This window comes from Dryobates pubescens, chromosome 23 (assembly GCF_014839835.1).
Source record: "Dryobates pubescens isolate bDryPub1 chromosome 23, bDryPub1.pri, whole genome shotgun sequence".
NCBI lineage: Eukaryota > Metazoa > Chordata > Aves > Piciformes > Picidae > Dryobates > Dryobates pubescens.
In genome coordinates this window covers 7,542,115-7,558,733 of record NC_071634.1, presented here as the reverse complement: position 1 = coordinate 7,558,733, position 16,619 = coordinate 7,542,115, and the positions used below count along the sequence as shown (strand labels likewise).

The 16,619-nt window shown below is 39.3% G+C and overlaps 1 protein-coding gene across 1 annotated transcript in view; it reads left to right on the top strand.

The window, feature by feature from the left end:
- GRK4 (G protein-coupled receptor kinase 4) overlaps positions 1-13,813 on the top strand; it is a 36,577-nt gene extending 22,764 nt beyond the window's left edge. The window contains exons 8-16 of the mRNA XM_009910081.2: positions 129-269; positions 1,166-1,356; positions 3,742-3,779; positions 6,253-6,342; positions 7,217-7,425; positions 8,309-8,446; positions 9,060-9,197; positions 10,079-10,201; positions 11,695-13,813. Of these exons, the coding sequence (XP_009908383.1) occupies positions 129-269; positions 1,166-1,356; positions 3,742-3,779; positions 6,253-6,342; positions 7,217-7,425; positions 8,309-8,446; positions 9,060-9,197; positions 10,079-10,201; positions 11,695-11,748 (1,122 nt within the window). The 3' untranslated portion in view covers positions 11,749-13,813. The remainder of the gene's footprint in view (positions 1-128; positions 270-1,165; positions 1,357-3,741; positions 3,780-6,252; positions 6,343-7,216; positions 7,426-8,308; positions 8,447-9,059; positions 9,198-10,078; positions 10,202-11,694) is intronic.
- The last annotated feature ends 2,806 nt before the right edge of the window (positions 13,814-16,619 follow it).

The following is a 16,619-nucleotide window of genomic DNA, read 5'->3' as shown; positions in this document are numbered from 1 at the left end:
CTGTATTGATGCTTACAGACCTTTATGAAAGCATGCAAGAGTTGGCAAAAAGAAAATGTAATTTTGTCTTCTTTAAAAGAAATGAATTAAACCTCCCCAGCATGTCTGACAGTTGCCTTCTTTTTCAGGTGTGTGCCTGTCAAGTGCGGGCAACAGGCAAAATGTATGCTTGCAAAAAGCTAGAAAAGAAGAGAATAAAGAAAAGGAAAGGAGAATCAATGGCTCTGAATGAAAAAAGGATTCTGGAAAAAGTGAATAGTAGGTTTGTAGTAAGTATCTACTTCTGATCCTCTCAGAAGATTGTCTTGCTTTTGTTTGCTGTATTTCAGCCTCTTCAGGAGCTGGTGGGCACAAGACAGTTTGTTTTAATTGCTTTAGGGAATGAGTGACTGCTGAGAGAAATGATTGGTGTAAGAAGCACATTTGGGGTGTGATTCTGACTAGTTCTGTGCAGAGGACTTCTTTTTTTATCCTGCTACCTTTTTATTCTGCTACCTTTTCTCACATACAACCAGAACATCAGGTTGTGTTTCGGTGTGCTGATGCCACTGTATCTTTGTCCTGTGTTTGAAGGTAAACAGATTATTCTCTAGGGCTCAGACTCAAATAATCACTCAAATTCTGCTACAGCCTATGACTGAATGTTTGTCTATGTTTAAGAAAGAGGATAATACATCTACTTAATTCCATTCTATTTTTTCTCTTCTCTGTCTCTTTTTCCAATGCATTTCTCTGCTTTCTTACCCCACATACCCCTAATTTTCTTGTAATCAGTGCCGACTTCTAATTTCATTTTTGGAGGTCATTCATAAGTGCACTTTAAAAGGGGCAACTTTATGAGAGTCTGACACTTAATTGCCATTAAAAGTTTCGTATCTTGCATTTCTGTGAGAGTTTTCAGCAAATATATTGTCTGGGTGGAGCTCTGTGATACCTGAACAGTAAACTTCTGTGTGGTGATGCAGAACTTGTGTATTTGTGCAAATTAGTCTGAATGTGACAAGAGCAATTCTCTACTTGTTTTGTTCTGTTTTCTTTTGATCTTTTTTTCTTCTAAAAAAAAATAAGGGAGTTGTATGTTACTTGTATTGGAGAAAAGATCTTTGAATTGTGTTGCAGTATGAGAGTGAATAATGGTCACCTTCTCCCCCTGCCCCATTTTTAGGTTAGTTTATCCTATACATATGAGACAAAAGATGCCCTGTGTTTAGTATTAACCATAATGAATGGAGGGGACTTGAAGTTTCACATATATAACATGGGAAATCCTGGCTTTGATGAAGAAAGGGCTATTTTCTATGCTGCAGAACTGTGCTGTGGTCTAGAGGATTTGCAAAAGGAGAGAATTGTTTACAGGTGAGTGTTGTCTGCCTTGAATTTTCCACATCTGTTGAGCACTGAATATATTAATTGTTTTCTACTCAAGTTTGTACTTCAAGTTCATAGTAAGTGGGGAAAAAAAAGGTGTAGTTTTCCTTTTCACAGTGTGGCTTTCAGAATTACTGATGTCATTTGTCTTCTTAAGTGTTATTTTAGGTCTAGATACTTGCTATATTCAAAAGCATAAAGTTGATGCAAGGTTTATTTGTGAAATTGAAGCAGAATATTATTTAGGAAGCCAATTAATTATTAATTCAAATAAGTTTTAGGAGCATGGGATTGTATTCTCACCTGCTCTAAAGCAGAAGTTCACAGAAGGTTGTAGAAGTCCCTTGCTGCCTTGCTTGTTAGACCCAAGAGGGTAAAAAGGCAGTTATGATCCATTTTGCCCTCTTTCTTCTGATTTAGGGCCCTGCAATGAATGCTTTATTGCCCTTGAATTAATGCAACTATTAGAAGGCTTATGCACTGTAACTGAGGTTGTATGGTCTTCCTGATCTTTTCTGCCTCAGGCCATATATCATTTAACCCCTGGCATGCATTTATTTTACAAAGCAAGCAAAACCAAACTTGGTGGTGGGCCAAGAAGGCTTTCTTTATATTTTTGGTGTGTAACACCAAGTACCACTTGTTTTCAAAGAAGATCCAAAGTATAACCTTGCATAACTTTAATATAATGAATCTTAGTCTTCTCCCTCCCCAATACAGAAGACTAACATGCACACAACAGAAAGCAGCAGAGCCACAGAGTAAATCAGGCTTGTGCTGGTTGTTAAATGTGCTTCCCCAAAGAATTTGGCCAACCTTGCCATGGTGCAGTGTGTTTTGGCACACATGTAGGAGGGAAGCAAGGATGAGTGGTTTGATCAGCTACAAGTAAGTGATTTCCAATTGCCCGAGTGAAACTGAAACAGATTGTTTAAAAAACAAGACAATAACAAAGAAAACCCCAAACAAAACAAAACTAACAGAAGCCCACAGATTATCTGGTCTTTTTGTTCAGTTCTGGGATGGCAGGTTGAATGGAAGTTAGTGATGTTTAAATCTGTGATATGTGGGATACATCACCATCAGTAGCAGCTCACCTCATAAAGTGAAGAGCCTAGGCCTAACTTTTCTCTCTCTTAACACCAATGTTTGGTGTGTGTTTTGTATGTCTTTTTATCACTTTACTGAATTTCAAGCAGTGGCATTACTGCTGTCTGTAGGACCCTGGAGTCAATTGTGCCATTTTGTTCACGGGGTTCCCACTGAATTACAAGAACAGGTGCAGAGCTGGAAGGAGGGCCTTGCACTGCTCTGTGACAGAGACTGAGTCAGTTTGCTTTTCAGTTGGAGCTTGTGAAAGTGGCTGTAGCTTGCCATATGTTGCTGACATAAGAAAAGTAAGCAAACAGACTGGGACAGGCAGTAGTGGAGCTCTTCATCCATCTGCTGCATAAAAAGTCTGATAATACTTAGATTAAAGTCAGGGTTTGCTTAAGACAGAGTGGGGAACAAATGTCTGCTTTCCAGAACGACTTAATTGCTGGAGTTCTCCTGCAGGAGTTACCCCACTCCTCAAGGATAGTAGTGGCTTTTATCAGATAGGCTGCTTGAACACAGAGATTTTCCTCACAAACTCCTGTAGCTGCCCTAGTACCATGGAACCTACCTGGAAGGTCAGGCTTGAAGACCTATTGAATAAACATTAGTAGCTCCTTGCCTGCCTCTTGCCTGTGCTCACAGCAGACTATGTTTAGTCTTGGGACTAATGTAAACTATAGCACAGATAGACTAGTGCTTGTTTAGTCTAACTGAAAATCAAATGTATTATTTTTGTCTAACCTTTCTTAATGAGCCTGTTACCATTGTGAGCTTTGCAGTCCTGTAGCCCTTCCTCTGCTTCATAAGGGAAACTACTTTTTAGGGAGTATTACTCTCTGATGTTCTGGTCCCTAGGATGGAATAGATCAAGGGGTCAGCATCTAACTGCAGCAAGCACTTAGGTGTTTTATCATTGTGAGGTTGTGTGCCTGATACTCTCAGGAGAAATGTCTTTGACTTAGGATCTGAACTTTGGGAGCAAGTTAGTGGCTCTTATCAGGAGTTTAGTGATGTGTAGGGATAGGTTGTGAGATACTAATTGCTGTTGTAAATAAAAATGGGTAAGAGAGGAAGAAATATGGATCTCGAATTCTGTGGTTAAACTGTTTGTATTCTAGGTCCTCAGCTTCACAGGTGTTTTTTTACATATAGATGGAAACAGGAAAAATGCCTTTGATCAGAACCAAGAAATCTTATGCTGCCTCAGTTGCACTTGGTGATGGCTAATAATTTTGCCTTTGTATAACTTACATTTCTCTTCTGATTAATCTGTAGAGACTTGAAGCCTGAGAATATACTCCTTGATGACTGTGGTAAGTACTGACTAAAATTAATATTGAAATTGGAAATTGCAACTCTAATTAATATTCTGCCAGAAACCAAAGGGATTTCTTCATGATTAAGGGGACCTGACTGACAGATGCTAACTGTAGTTAGTAAAGGGGAAAAAATACCTTTGGTATTTGGATAATACTGGGGATCTTCAAGAGATGACAGTGGCAATGTTGGAGGGGTCAGTTTCCCACTTTCAAATGGCTACTTCTGCCTTGTGCTCATTGTTCACCTCCTGTCCCTTGATTTAAGATTACTAAACTTTTATATGGATTTGTTCTCCTTTTCCTTGACTATGGAAATGTAGTTTGTTAGGTGCGGGGTCAGAATTTTACATAGCAAACTCTAATGGTTAAGCCAGAAGAGAAGAGTCCTGAAGCATCTCAGTTCGACCTTTCGACTAAACCAGGTCTGATGATCACTGACTCACATGTGGCTGGAAGGAATCAAGGAAGTACAAACTATAAAGAAACGTTTGTAGTTCCTTGTTTTTCAAAAGCCAAATGTGCTTTCTTTACTGGCTTTGTGTGAAATCTATCAGGATCTTTTGAATCCAGTGTAGACCATGTGCAGCAACTACCTCCTCCTGGAGCTATGGATGAGTATGGCCAGTTTGTTCTTGCAATTGCAGAGTGCTTTAGTGGAGGAAGAACTGCTTTTGAAGTCATTAACACAGGTTTTTTTTTTTAATTAAAGTCAGCATGTTCTGACTGATACATTGCTAAAAAGGTGATGGCTTGGCAGAAGGCACTTCACAGGAGTTAAAGCCTTGATAGACATCAAATACATTCTTGAATTTTTCTCTCCAGTAGTGTCTTGCATAATCTGGAGGCTTCTTTGAGGAAAAAATGCAGTCTTGCAGGACTGCACTAGAATGTTTTCTCTCTGCCAGGGATATTCTGGTCTTGTTCCAGAGAGCAGAGGGGACTAATTAGAAAATCGCTTCAGGAGCTCAGATCCTGCACTTGAAAAGGGGTTCTTCTGATGTCAGGGAATGGAAAAGTATCTGACTATTTAAAACAGCATTTGCTGCTCAAGAGCATTTAGTTATGCCCAACTGGTATGTAGAGGGGCACTTGACTTTCTTCATTCTCTCTCCCCACCACTTGATTATTTATCACATGAAAATAAGAAATGAATGTGCTGCTAGCTAACACTGATGCTGTAGAGCTTTTTGAATTACAGAGAACATGTACACAAAGGGCATTGGAACAGGCTGCCCAGAGAGGTGATGCAGCCTCCACTCTAGGAGGCTTTCTAGACAAGAAGTAAACAACCTTGAAGACTTTGGGCTGACTGCTTGCTCAGGAGGTTGTACTAGAGACTTTCTGATGTCTCTTCCATCCTGAATTAATCTGTGAAGCTGTGAGGCTTCTGTGAATAAGCATCCCTGTCCTTGTATCTAGTAGCAGAAATAAGTGTGGATTTTGTATTCCTGTGCTTTTTTTCACTCTGAATCTGTCTGATACAGGAGATTGGCCATTTTCTGGTTTGAAATAGAGTTGAAAATGCCCTTTCTTCTGACAAGCCTTTCATACTCTTACTAAGAAAGTACCTTGTGTGTTTTTAAAATAGCATCATGTCAATACAGTTCTTGCTTTGAACTATCTTGACTCATTTGCTGTTGAGTCTGTCTGGCAAAAAACTCTATCTGTCCATGGGAGTGTAAGGAAGGGTGGTGAACTTACTCCCATTGCTCCTCTTCTTGGACTGTTTTCCATCTGAGCAATGTTGTTCATGACACATCCAGCTTTCCACCAGGCAACTTCCACATTATAAGCTCTAGTGTAAATGCCATGCATAATAGGAAAGGTGGTCAGCTTGAGAAGTTTGGCTAGTAAAGTGAAACAGAAGGTACTGTCATGGTTGGACTGATTGATGAGAAGGGGAACTCCTAATATTGCTCTGAGATGTTACAATATAAATAAGTAGGTTATGGCTAGGCTGCTTTGCTTTTGCAGTGGGAGCAGGACAGCAGTTCCAGTTGCTTGTGCTTAGCCTTATTAGGGATACTTTGTTAGAGGAAAGCCTGGTACCTCAGTACAGGAAACTTTCGTTGTTGGAGAGTAAATTCTGACGTTTGGTTGGGAGGTCAGAAAGCTAAGTGTTGGTGTTGGGAATACAGAATGGAAACATGCAAGTGTCTGATGCATAGAGACAGAATTTAACCCAAGCAGCTATCCTTTGTTCTAGAGGAGCAGCCCATGCCAAAGCTAGGAATTACAGTACTTAAGAGCAAAGGCTTTTGTATGACCTTGAGGAAATCAGATCTGTGCTTCTCATCTTGGCATATTTAAGGAAGAGGTGGAAATCATAAATCACTCCTTTCTAGTTAAGGGAAATAACCTAGAGCTATGAGTATATGAACATTTTCATGGTTTGGGATATTTTGTTGATGGGGTATGCTACATTTCTTAATTGCTGACTATGTATAATTTATTTTAACATCAATAGGACATATCAGAATTTCAGATCTTGGCTTAGCTGTGCAGATTCCAGAAGGAGAAACAGTCCGAGGACGGGTTGGGACTGTTGGTTACATGGGTATGTAAAGTATCCTTGGCTGGTTAGATTGTACCATAAAACTGGCTTCTTTGAGTATATGAAGGACATATCCAAAGAACTGCATTGGTCCTGGATTAGTGACCACATTTTATGGGGAAAAAAGGTTACAATATCATGGAATCCTAGAATGGCTTAGATTGGAGGGGACCTCAGAGCTTATCTACTCCAACCTCCCAGCCATGGGCAGGGATGCCTGTCAAACAGATTTGGCAGCTCAAGGCTTCATCCAGCCTGGCCTTGCACACCCCCAGGGAAGATGTATCCACAACCTCCCTGGGCAACCTATTCCAGAGTTCACCAGTACTGAAGAACTTCTTCCAATGATCCTGTCTAACCCTGCTCTCCCTCAGCTTCAAACCATTCCTCCTTGTCCTGTCTCTAGACACCCTTATGAAAAGTCCTTCTCCAGCCTTCCTGTAGAATTCCTTCAGGATGTTAATATATAAGCCTATAGACAAATTTAACTCTGGAGATTCTAGCCTTAGGGTAGAACTTCAAGAAAGTACCTAATTTTTTTTCTGAGCTTCAAAGAGATTTAAGGTCACAAGTAAGCAGAGAAATTCCTATGACGACTCATTTCTTTGCATGCTTTGGAAAAACTTCATTCTCAGTTTGTAAACTATGCTTCATCTTAAGCATTAAAGAGCTTTAGTGCATCTCTTGGATGCACTTGGAGTGGATCCAAGTGGATCTTGGATCTCTTGGAGTCCTCGCTGGAGAAATTTCTCTTTAAAGTACAGAGTAGTTACAAAAAGATCTCAGCACAGAGCCAAAGGAGTACCTGAGAGGTTCTCCAGTAGTTAATCCAATTTAAAGTGAATTGTGATGAGGTTTCTTTGGTTTTGTTTTTTAGCTCCAGAAGTGCTCAAAAACGAAAAATACACATTCAGCCCAGACTGGTGGGGTCTTGGGTGCTTGATTTATGAAATGATTGAAGGACAGTCTCCATTCAGGAAGCATAAGGAAAGGGTCAAACGGGATGAGATTGACCGGCGAGTAAAGGAAGACCAAGAAATCTATTCAGACAAGTTCTCCGAAGAGGCAAAATCCATCTGCAGGATGGTGGGTGAAGAGATGTAGAGGTTTGAACATGACATTTCTAATCCTTTTTAAGAGATGAACTAGTTTTAACATCTTGCATTGAACTTTTTTCAAAGCTGGAGTTCTTACATCTTTTCTTGGTTCAGGTGGAAGTTTGTGGTTGGACATGAATTGTTCGGTTATCAAACTTAGAGAATTCAGAACTTTCTGCAAGGCAAAATGCTGCATAAATTGATTTCTTTCATCATGTGAATGAAAAGTCCCTTGGACCAGGTGCACTTACAGATGGAATACAATACTGTGCTCAACATTGATACTGCATGGGGAGAAATGGCAGAGTAATACACCAGTTTTATTGCCTAAAGGAGCCCGGACAAGACAACAGCATTTTTACTTCATTTTATATTTTGGTCTTGCATGTTCTTAAATTTCCTAAGAGGCACATTCAGACATAAAGCTTCAAAAGCTTTCTGTATTACTTCATGCAAAATATGTGCATTACTTCAGGACATTGGGGGAAAAAAAAAGTACTTCTGTACTTGCTGAAAGTAAGATCTGTACTTGCTGAAAGTAAGATCTGTACTTGCTGAAAGTAAGATCTGTACTGTGAAATCTATTCAGCATGGCATCAGTTGAAGTATTTTCATATAAATTTGGGTGGAATCTTCAGGGATTTTTATTTAATTTTTTTTTTGTCTGCTGAAGATCTTCTTGCTCCTAAAATATTGTCATTTGGATTTCCAGTTCCATTTTGCTACCAGCATAGATTTCATCTAATAAAAAACGAAGTAACAAAATAAACTGATTGAAAGACATTTTATATAGATTCCCCCCCCCATTATTATTACTTGGAGGATTGTATCACTAGATCATCTCCTGGTTTTTCTCTCCAATGTCTTTACAGCTACTTGCTAAAAATCCAGGGGAACGACTGGGTTGCACTGAAGATGGAGCTGCTGTTGTAAAGCAACATCCTATTTTCAAGAACATAAACTTCAAGAGGCTGGAAGCTAACATGTTAGAACCTCCCTTCTTGCCAGATGTAAGTAGGTGAGACAGATTTGATTAGTATCTGAAAAGGCAAGAACTGTCACAGTCCTCTATCAGCAATCAAGTGAACTCCAGAGAAATCGTTCAAGTTAGTTAAACTGGCAGGAGAATACCACTGTAGCCATTGATAGCTGCATTTCATCTGAGATCACAAAACAGCTTGCAGTAGTGGGGTTGGGAGCTTTGTATCTGATTCTTAGCCTTTAAATTCTCCCTTCATAGCTCAGATGCTCAACAAATGAAGATTAGCTTTGAAAAAATTACTCCAAAGTCCAAGGGAAGGTGACAGAAAAAGTGAATTGTGACAGCCATGAGAAAATCCAGAGAAGCTGCAGACTGTTTCAGGGCTTAAAAGTTCTTTTCTGTGACTTGCAGGATGGATGGAAGGGATTGCTCAGGTGCCCTGTGAAGAGTGTTAAGTTTTTGGATTTCTATTTTCTGGCATAGTGTAAATTGGTGGTAGCAATGTGAAATATAAAATTGCAGACACTTTGCTCCCCCTCTGCTCACCTAGGGAAGATGAAAAGCCAGTCCCAACCCCCAGACCCTCCTCACGTACCCCAAATCCCAGAAGCTTAATGAAGCAATCTTGTATTGTACTGCAGCCACGTGCCGTGTATTGTAAAGATGTCCTGGACATAGAGCAGTTCTCCACAGTGAAAGGAGTGAACCTGGATACCACAGATGATGACTTCTACTCCAAATTTGTTACGGGCTGTGTCTCGATCCCTTGGCAAAATGAGGTATTGTGTCTTTCACAGGTTGTTTTCTTTAGCACAGCTTTATAGAAGATTTAACAAGGGATGTAATTATAGGGTGAATTTTCTCTTGTGAGATGTTAAGAAGGTTCTGGTTTAGACTTTGCTGGGAGACTTCAGAAAAAAAGTTGTTCCCTGAAACATAAATAACATGCTAAACAAAAAAAGGAGATCTGTGGTAAATCTGCATAAATAGAATCTGACAGCTTGACACCATAGCTAGAGCAGACAGGACAGTATTTGGCATCAGTATCCCCACATTTTCCCTGTCCTTCTCTCACCTGGTATTCAATGTTGCTGATCATAGGAGAGGGATGGGATGCCATTCAAAGTATTCAAAGGCAAATAGGCACAGTGCAAACTGTTTGTGTGTCACAACTGTGTGTCAACAAAGTATCCCACTGACACGGCCACACAGAACTGCAGATTCACCTTTTCTGAGGTTGCAAAACAAACAGTTGACTATCAATTGAGTCAGACTTTCTCTTAAAGCTTTTTCATTTGTCCAGTGAATGAGTGTTCTAGTATTCTGCATAGAGCACTAGAATTTTGCTGCATCTATGTGCAGTCCAGGCTATTTAGAGAATTCAAATCTTCATTCTTTCAGGTGTAGCACTCAGTAATAATTATTTTAAATGGTAGTTTCTGTTATGAATGTCCTCCTCCTGTTTTATGATGCTAGTAACTTTCTGAGATCAGTAATGTCTTTAATGCTACTTGTGCAATTTCTTTCTCAGTGTTGGGGTTTGGGTTTTATTTTTGATAAGCAATTTCTGAACCAGGCAGAGTAAACAGATAGTACCTGGAACTTGTTTGAGAGGCATAGGTGGATATTTCATTTATATTTTGTTTCATGTCTTTCAAAGATGATTGAAACAGGATGCTTTGAAGATATCAATGCATATGAAACTGATGGTACTGTGTCACCAGACAGAGAGAGGTCTCCTAAACCAAAGAGGGGCTTCTTTCACAGACTTTTCAGTGGAGAGGTAAGAGTAGTTCTTTTCTTTCGTAAGAAAATTGCCAGAAACACCTTAACATCCATTCAGTTTTGGGATAGGATGAGATGAGTTGCTCACTGGATACTGAAACTAATGAACTCTGGTTTATTATGGCCTTGTCCTTGGCAATCCCTGTTACTCTGGGAGTTTTTCCACCTTTAGCACTCCATCTTCTTCAAGTGTCTGCTAGCTCTTATCTGGGGAAAAGGTGTGGTGTGTGCTGTTAACAGCTGTGCTGTAGGTCTTTCTTTCCTGAAGATGTTAGTTTGGGTCTTGCTCCTTATGTACTATGCCAGTTTTTTATAAAACCTTCTGAGGAGGTGACTTCAGAGCTAATTGAGGCCCTCTCTGTAAAAACTCAAATCAAATTGACTAAAGAACTCAGAAGTGAGTGTGGTAGAGCAGTGCAACTCCTCGGACTCACTCATTTAGAAGGTTGGGCTCCCAATAAGTCACTCTAGTGTATTAACCAAATAAATAAAAATCTTCTTTAAATCAGTGGATGTGAAAAAGGATTAAAAAAGAAATGTTGTAATATCTGACTTAGTTTAATGCCTTTACTAAAACAACAACATAAGATGTGTTTAAATCACTGCTAATGCACAGCCTTTTCTTATACTCCCCAGCAGGTACATGAATTGAGTGTGACCTAAAATACACGTGGCATACTGTGCTGGTTTATAGGTCAGGAGAGAAAGGCTATTTGAAAAGGTTTTCAGCTGAAGATGTTGTACACAATTTTGCTTACTCAGTATGCCTGCACTTAGCATGGAATTATCTTGAGAAGCACAAGTATACTCCAGCAGAGAACACTTCTGCAGAAATTACTTTCAAGGAGAAATGGGATGTTAAAATTGCTAGGAGCACATCATTAAGTAGCCACAACAGGGCCATGTATTAAAATTGCATGATGGCATTTTTTGTCATCAGCTGACAATTCCCCTCTCTAAATGTACAATGCTAATGGGATTTATAATAGTACTGTCATTTTTAATTCACCTTTTCCAATTCACTTCCCCCCCTGCCCCCCTTAGAGTAATGGAATAGAAGAGATGGTTAAGTGCACCCATAATCTCATGTAACTAAAGTTCAGGCTTGTGTCTCACTGCAGTCTTTTCCAGCTGAATCAGCAGGGTTCATACTGTCCCAAGATATGGTTCTATGTATTGAGAAAGAGTTCTAAAATAATTATTACAGCCTAAGAGCCTGTAGTTGGTTTACAAGTAGTAAGTCAGCAGTTCATTGTCCTATGAAGTTAGAAGAATGAAAGAACTTAAGGTTAAATGAAACTTTAATGACTTGAGATTTGGGATTGAGTTGTGGTTTCCTTTGATATTCCCAAAGCATTTGGTTAGTAGGGAGTAAAATATGCTGGAAAAAGAACCACCCTCACCCCCCATAGCTTTTGTGTGCCACATAAAGCACACTAACCAACAGTGGTGTCAGTTCTGCAGCTGAATGGTCTCTATCTTGTCTTGCAGGTCTGCTTTAAATCTGACTGCAGTGATGATGAGCAGGAGTCCTCCAGACTTTAAATTGTTTTACTCTCATCAGAAAGGATGAGCAAACTAAATGTTTTATATCTCTGTAGCAAAGTGTATTATATATATTTTTTATCTGAGTTCAAGGATTTTTGTACATTTGTACTTCATTTGTTTTAAGATGTATATTTTCACTAAAGCTTAATTGTACAAAAAGCAATGAGTGCCATTTGAGTGAGTGTGTTTCTGTATGTCTTTGATTTATCTTGATTTATTTTTATTATTATATTTTTTTTCCCAGTGGAATGATTCTAGAAATAATACAAGGGATTTTTTTTAAGTACAGAGATAATATCTGTTGCATCGATGTAACTTGACTTTGTATGCTTCTGGTAAAACTCTTCTTGTTCATTAGTCTCTTTTCTTAACAGTGAAATTGCTGTACTGATACATTTCATAGTCCTGCTATTACCCAGCAGCACAGCACTGCTGTTACCTAGTGTGTCTCCCAAGCAATTGCTAAGGAAAAAAACAAAAGGAGTTCAGTGTGCTGTGGCCAGCTGTTTTGAACTGCTCTTTACTGTCTTGTCTCTGTGGAATGTCTTTCTGTATATAGAGAATTCTGAACATTTAGCTTAATCCTATAAAAACTGTATTGCCCCATTCTTCTCTTTTCTACCCTTCTTACACATCCTCTCCATACAGTTTCTTGGCATGGAGTAGAGCTATGCCAAAATTTGATGACTGTATTTTGAGTACTTGGTTGCCTTTCCTAAAAGGATTTATTTTCACCTGTGGGGACTCCTTTTTCTTTTTCTGCAAATGAAATTGTTTACAACTACTCATAGGAGGTTCAAAAACAAAGCATGGGCTCATCTTGCCAACCTCTCTGCCTGTTACCTTGTGATACACAAAGTTAACAGGGCTCTCAGCAATCACTGCCACTGAGGGGAGGACAAGGTAGTAGTAAGTATCAAATTTAATTCTGTAAATAACCTTTCCTTGTAATCTCTAGAAACTTAACCATTAAAACCTGCCTTTAATGATTGCTTAACGCAGGTGTGGAGCTGGTATGGAAATCTTAGTTACCATTACCTGGTGTTTGTTAGTATAACTGTTTCCAACTGCTTCACAGATTGTTAAACATCCTTTCTTCTGGACTCCAAGTATGCCAGGCTTCATTTTGTAAAGTTTCCAGTGAAAACTACTAAGCTGTGTATGAGAATGAATTTAGGGGAACACACTTCATGAAGAACCTCTTCTGGTTTTGAAATTTGAGTGAGGGACTTGACACCTAATGAAATGCTCTTGGAGCTGGAGATCTGACCTTCATTACATACTTAGTTCTGTATTCTGAGGATTCATCTCCACTGAGCATGCATTTTATTTTTTCTCTCAAATCTCCAGGGCACCAAGCAGATGACACATGTATTATACACACAGAGCAACTGAATACCCCTCTACCTCAAACAGGTTTCTGCTTGTGATCCACAGACCCACTGGAAGAAACTTAGGCTGCTTCTGAGAAACTCACAGGATACATTTGATACTCAAAGCTATGGTCAGGTTTTAATTCATAGTATTTTTTTTTTCTTTAGTAACAGATGTAGTAATGGCTTAGAATTTGGAAAAAAGCTGGAAAACCAGTGTCTTAAATCCTACTGGGGCTGAGCTGGTGTCTGTCTGAAATTGTCCCTCTTGGCTACTGTGCCACAGAAATGAGGAATGAAGTTCTCTTCCTGTGTTTTCAGTGCATGTTTCCTGATGTATAAAATGGCACAGAGGACAGCAAAATGGTTGCCCTAGAAAGTCCAAAGGGAGAAACTGGCAGAGAGACAGTTTGAATGAGTTGCTGGAGGATAGTGTGATGCAATAGTGAAGGGACGCCTGACAGAAAGAGAAATATCTGAAGTAAGGATGTTGGCTGGAACCATTATGAGTGAGACAATGAGCTGGCAGAGTCTGGCCTGACCCTCCTTATTATGTGCCACAAGAATACAAGGATTCTAAAAAGCTGGGCATGGAGAAATTGGGAAGTAACAAAAGTGTTTTATAAATACCTTGGTTGGAGAAGTCATCATGCTTCTCTGATTAAGGGGGCTCATTTTTTTTTAAGCTCTTGGGCTTGCTGCTCTGAGGCACAGGCAGACATAGGAGCTGACAGCCTGGATGTAAGGCCTGCTTAGAGCAACCTCAAATTTGGGCAAGGATACCATGGACACAAGCTGAGTCATTTTTATGAAGAATACAGAAATTGGTTTTAACAAAGAAAAAAGAAATAAAACTGAAAGTCTTAATTATGATGTAGTTCAAATTTTATTTCCATATTTTAGGGGGAAGGATCTTAAATTTTAACTCCCATTTTGGAGCTCTGAAACTGCACACTTAATATGCAGGGAGCTGTGAAGAAAGACAGCTAGCTGAAGAGAAAAGGGAAGTTGTTCCTAAGAAGTGGTTATTTCTACTTCCTATTCTTTGAACAAGGAACACCATGCAAGAAGTGGAGGATTTGTATGTTTTTGTGAAGCTTTAGTTAGTTTAATTTCACTAGTTTTTTTCTTATGTTCTGAGTACTATTGAATTGGGTTTCAGCAACTACATGTTTCCAGGATTAGGATTTAAATTGTTGCTTTGTGGTTTTTATTCATTTTTTCGGGGTTTTTTCCCCTAGTAGGCTCAAGATGGCATTTTTCCACTATAAATGGGTCCCTTTGGGGCTAGAAAAAGAACCACATAATAATAACTAGATGTTACCTAATGTGATTCTCCTAATGAATTAGAAAAGACAAGGAACTGGAAGGATCAGCAAAACTCTCTTTACATGGTACATGGAGATTAAGGTGTTCTGCTCTTTAAGGTGGCTGACATTGGTTACATGTCTGTCTTTACTGGAGTAGTTGTAGCTTGGAGATGCATTTTGGAAGCAGGAAAAGGGTAAGGAGAGAGGAGAACACCTGAAAGCAAAACACTGTGTTGTGATAAATGTAGTATGAGTTTTGCACTTGTCTCAGTTGTGTCCTACAGAAGTCAAAGGAGGGGCAAGGCAGCAGGTTGTGTTGACTGGTGATGTAGCCTCGTGTTTCCATCAAGCTGTTTAACAAAGAAACCCAACCCACCAAACAAAACCCAAGGTAAATTCTTGTCCTTCTGTGTGACTTCATGATACCTCCATGAATTCACCAGCTGTTAGAAGGCTCTCGTAGCAGTGAGACAATCCAACAGCCCCACTACTTTGTTCTACTAGTACAAGATACAGGAAGATCTATGGAATTCTGGAGGAGTTACTTGCATGTGGTCAACCCTGCTTTTCTGTGACTTGTGTTTCCAGGCGTTTGTGTATGCAGGTCTTCATGTCTGCTTGTGCATACCTCATGAATCTCTATATTCAGCTCAAAATTCAGAAGCTGTGAAGCAATGAACCGCTGTGTTTCTGGTGTACTTAAGGTTTTGGAATGTCATGACCAACAGAGTAGAATCTTCATGCCTCAGGGTTCTTCTATTAAAAAAAGTCAGCTTTTATTATTATTTTTTTCCCCTCCCCACAAGTGTAGTGTCTAGAATAGAGGTGGTGTTATGCTGCTGGAGTGTAACAACAACAGAAAAGTCTTGCTTGAAAACAAAATAAGCACTTAAAAATAATTACTGTGTAAATTCTGGAGAAAAGGAGGGGACTTCACTCTCTACAACTCCCTGAAAGGAGGTTTAAGACAGGTGGCTGTTGGTCTCTTCTCGATAATAACAAGTCGACAGGATCTAACGAAATGGCCTCAGATTGCCCCGAGGGAGGTTTAGGTTGGATTGTAGAAGAAACTTCTTCACTGAAAGGGTTCTCAAAGACTAGAAGAGGCTGCCCAGGGAGGTGGTTGAATCCCATAGAAAATTCATAGAAGATGTTGTATGTCTGTCTCCCCCCTCAAGTCATTCTTAAAACAATAGATGTGAAGGTTTTGTGATTATGAAAGGCATCTCCATCTCGGAATAGAATCCTGACTAAACTGAGAAATCAGTGATAGAAGCTATTCAAAACCAACTAAACCCCACATTTTCAGACTGCATTTCAATTTTTTTTCAAACTGTGCAAATGCAAGAATTTTCTCATTGCTTTTTACACAAATGGAGACTGCTTGTTTACAAGTTACTAAAGCCAACAGAAGTGGTATTATTTTGCTTTGGTTTGGTTTAGTATTGCACAAATTTGTCATCGGAATTACCCCCTTAGTATATATTCTTTGGAAAATAGGAAGTACTAAAATAATGGGAAAATTTGTTTACTTAGGTTTTGAATTAGCTGCCTGACTCATTTTGGTGATGATGGTGTCTCTTCTGAATTTTATTCCATAATTATTCTCACAGTGTGACAAGTTGTGCACATGAGATGTAGGTAACTTTCCTCAGAGATGACTGTTCAATGAGATGTGTGAGTTCCAGTACCTCCAAACCACTGAACTGTCTTTGTATCAGCTGTTTTCCCACATGTTCTAGCATTGTTATTCCTGAAATAAAAGTTAAACACTGCCAGAGATCTCAACCACATCTATTACTGTGATTTATTTACCCAGTCTCTCATGGTAGCCAGGATAGTCTTACTGGATTGTTTGGGTCACACCAGTTACCTGCTGGATTGTTTGTGGAAATGCAGAAGTGCTGGCTTCAGTGTGACTTCAGGACAGAGTGGGAAATATTCTTGATGTGCTTGTCCCACCTGTTCTTAAAAGCATTAAATTGAGAGAACCTGTGCCTAGGTAGCCTGTGTTCATGATATTCAATGTCTGTGTTATAGACATGTTTCTTGTGGCTTTTTTCTCCTGGAGGTTGAGGTGAATTCATCATCATCCACTGAGTAACATGCAGCCTTTCAGCTATTCATTCTTATTCCCTAGAGACTATAACTCTATTTTTCTTTGTGGTAAAGATGGCTTTGCAAA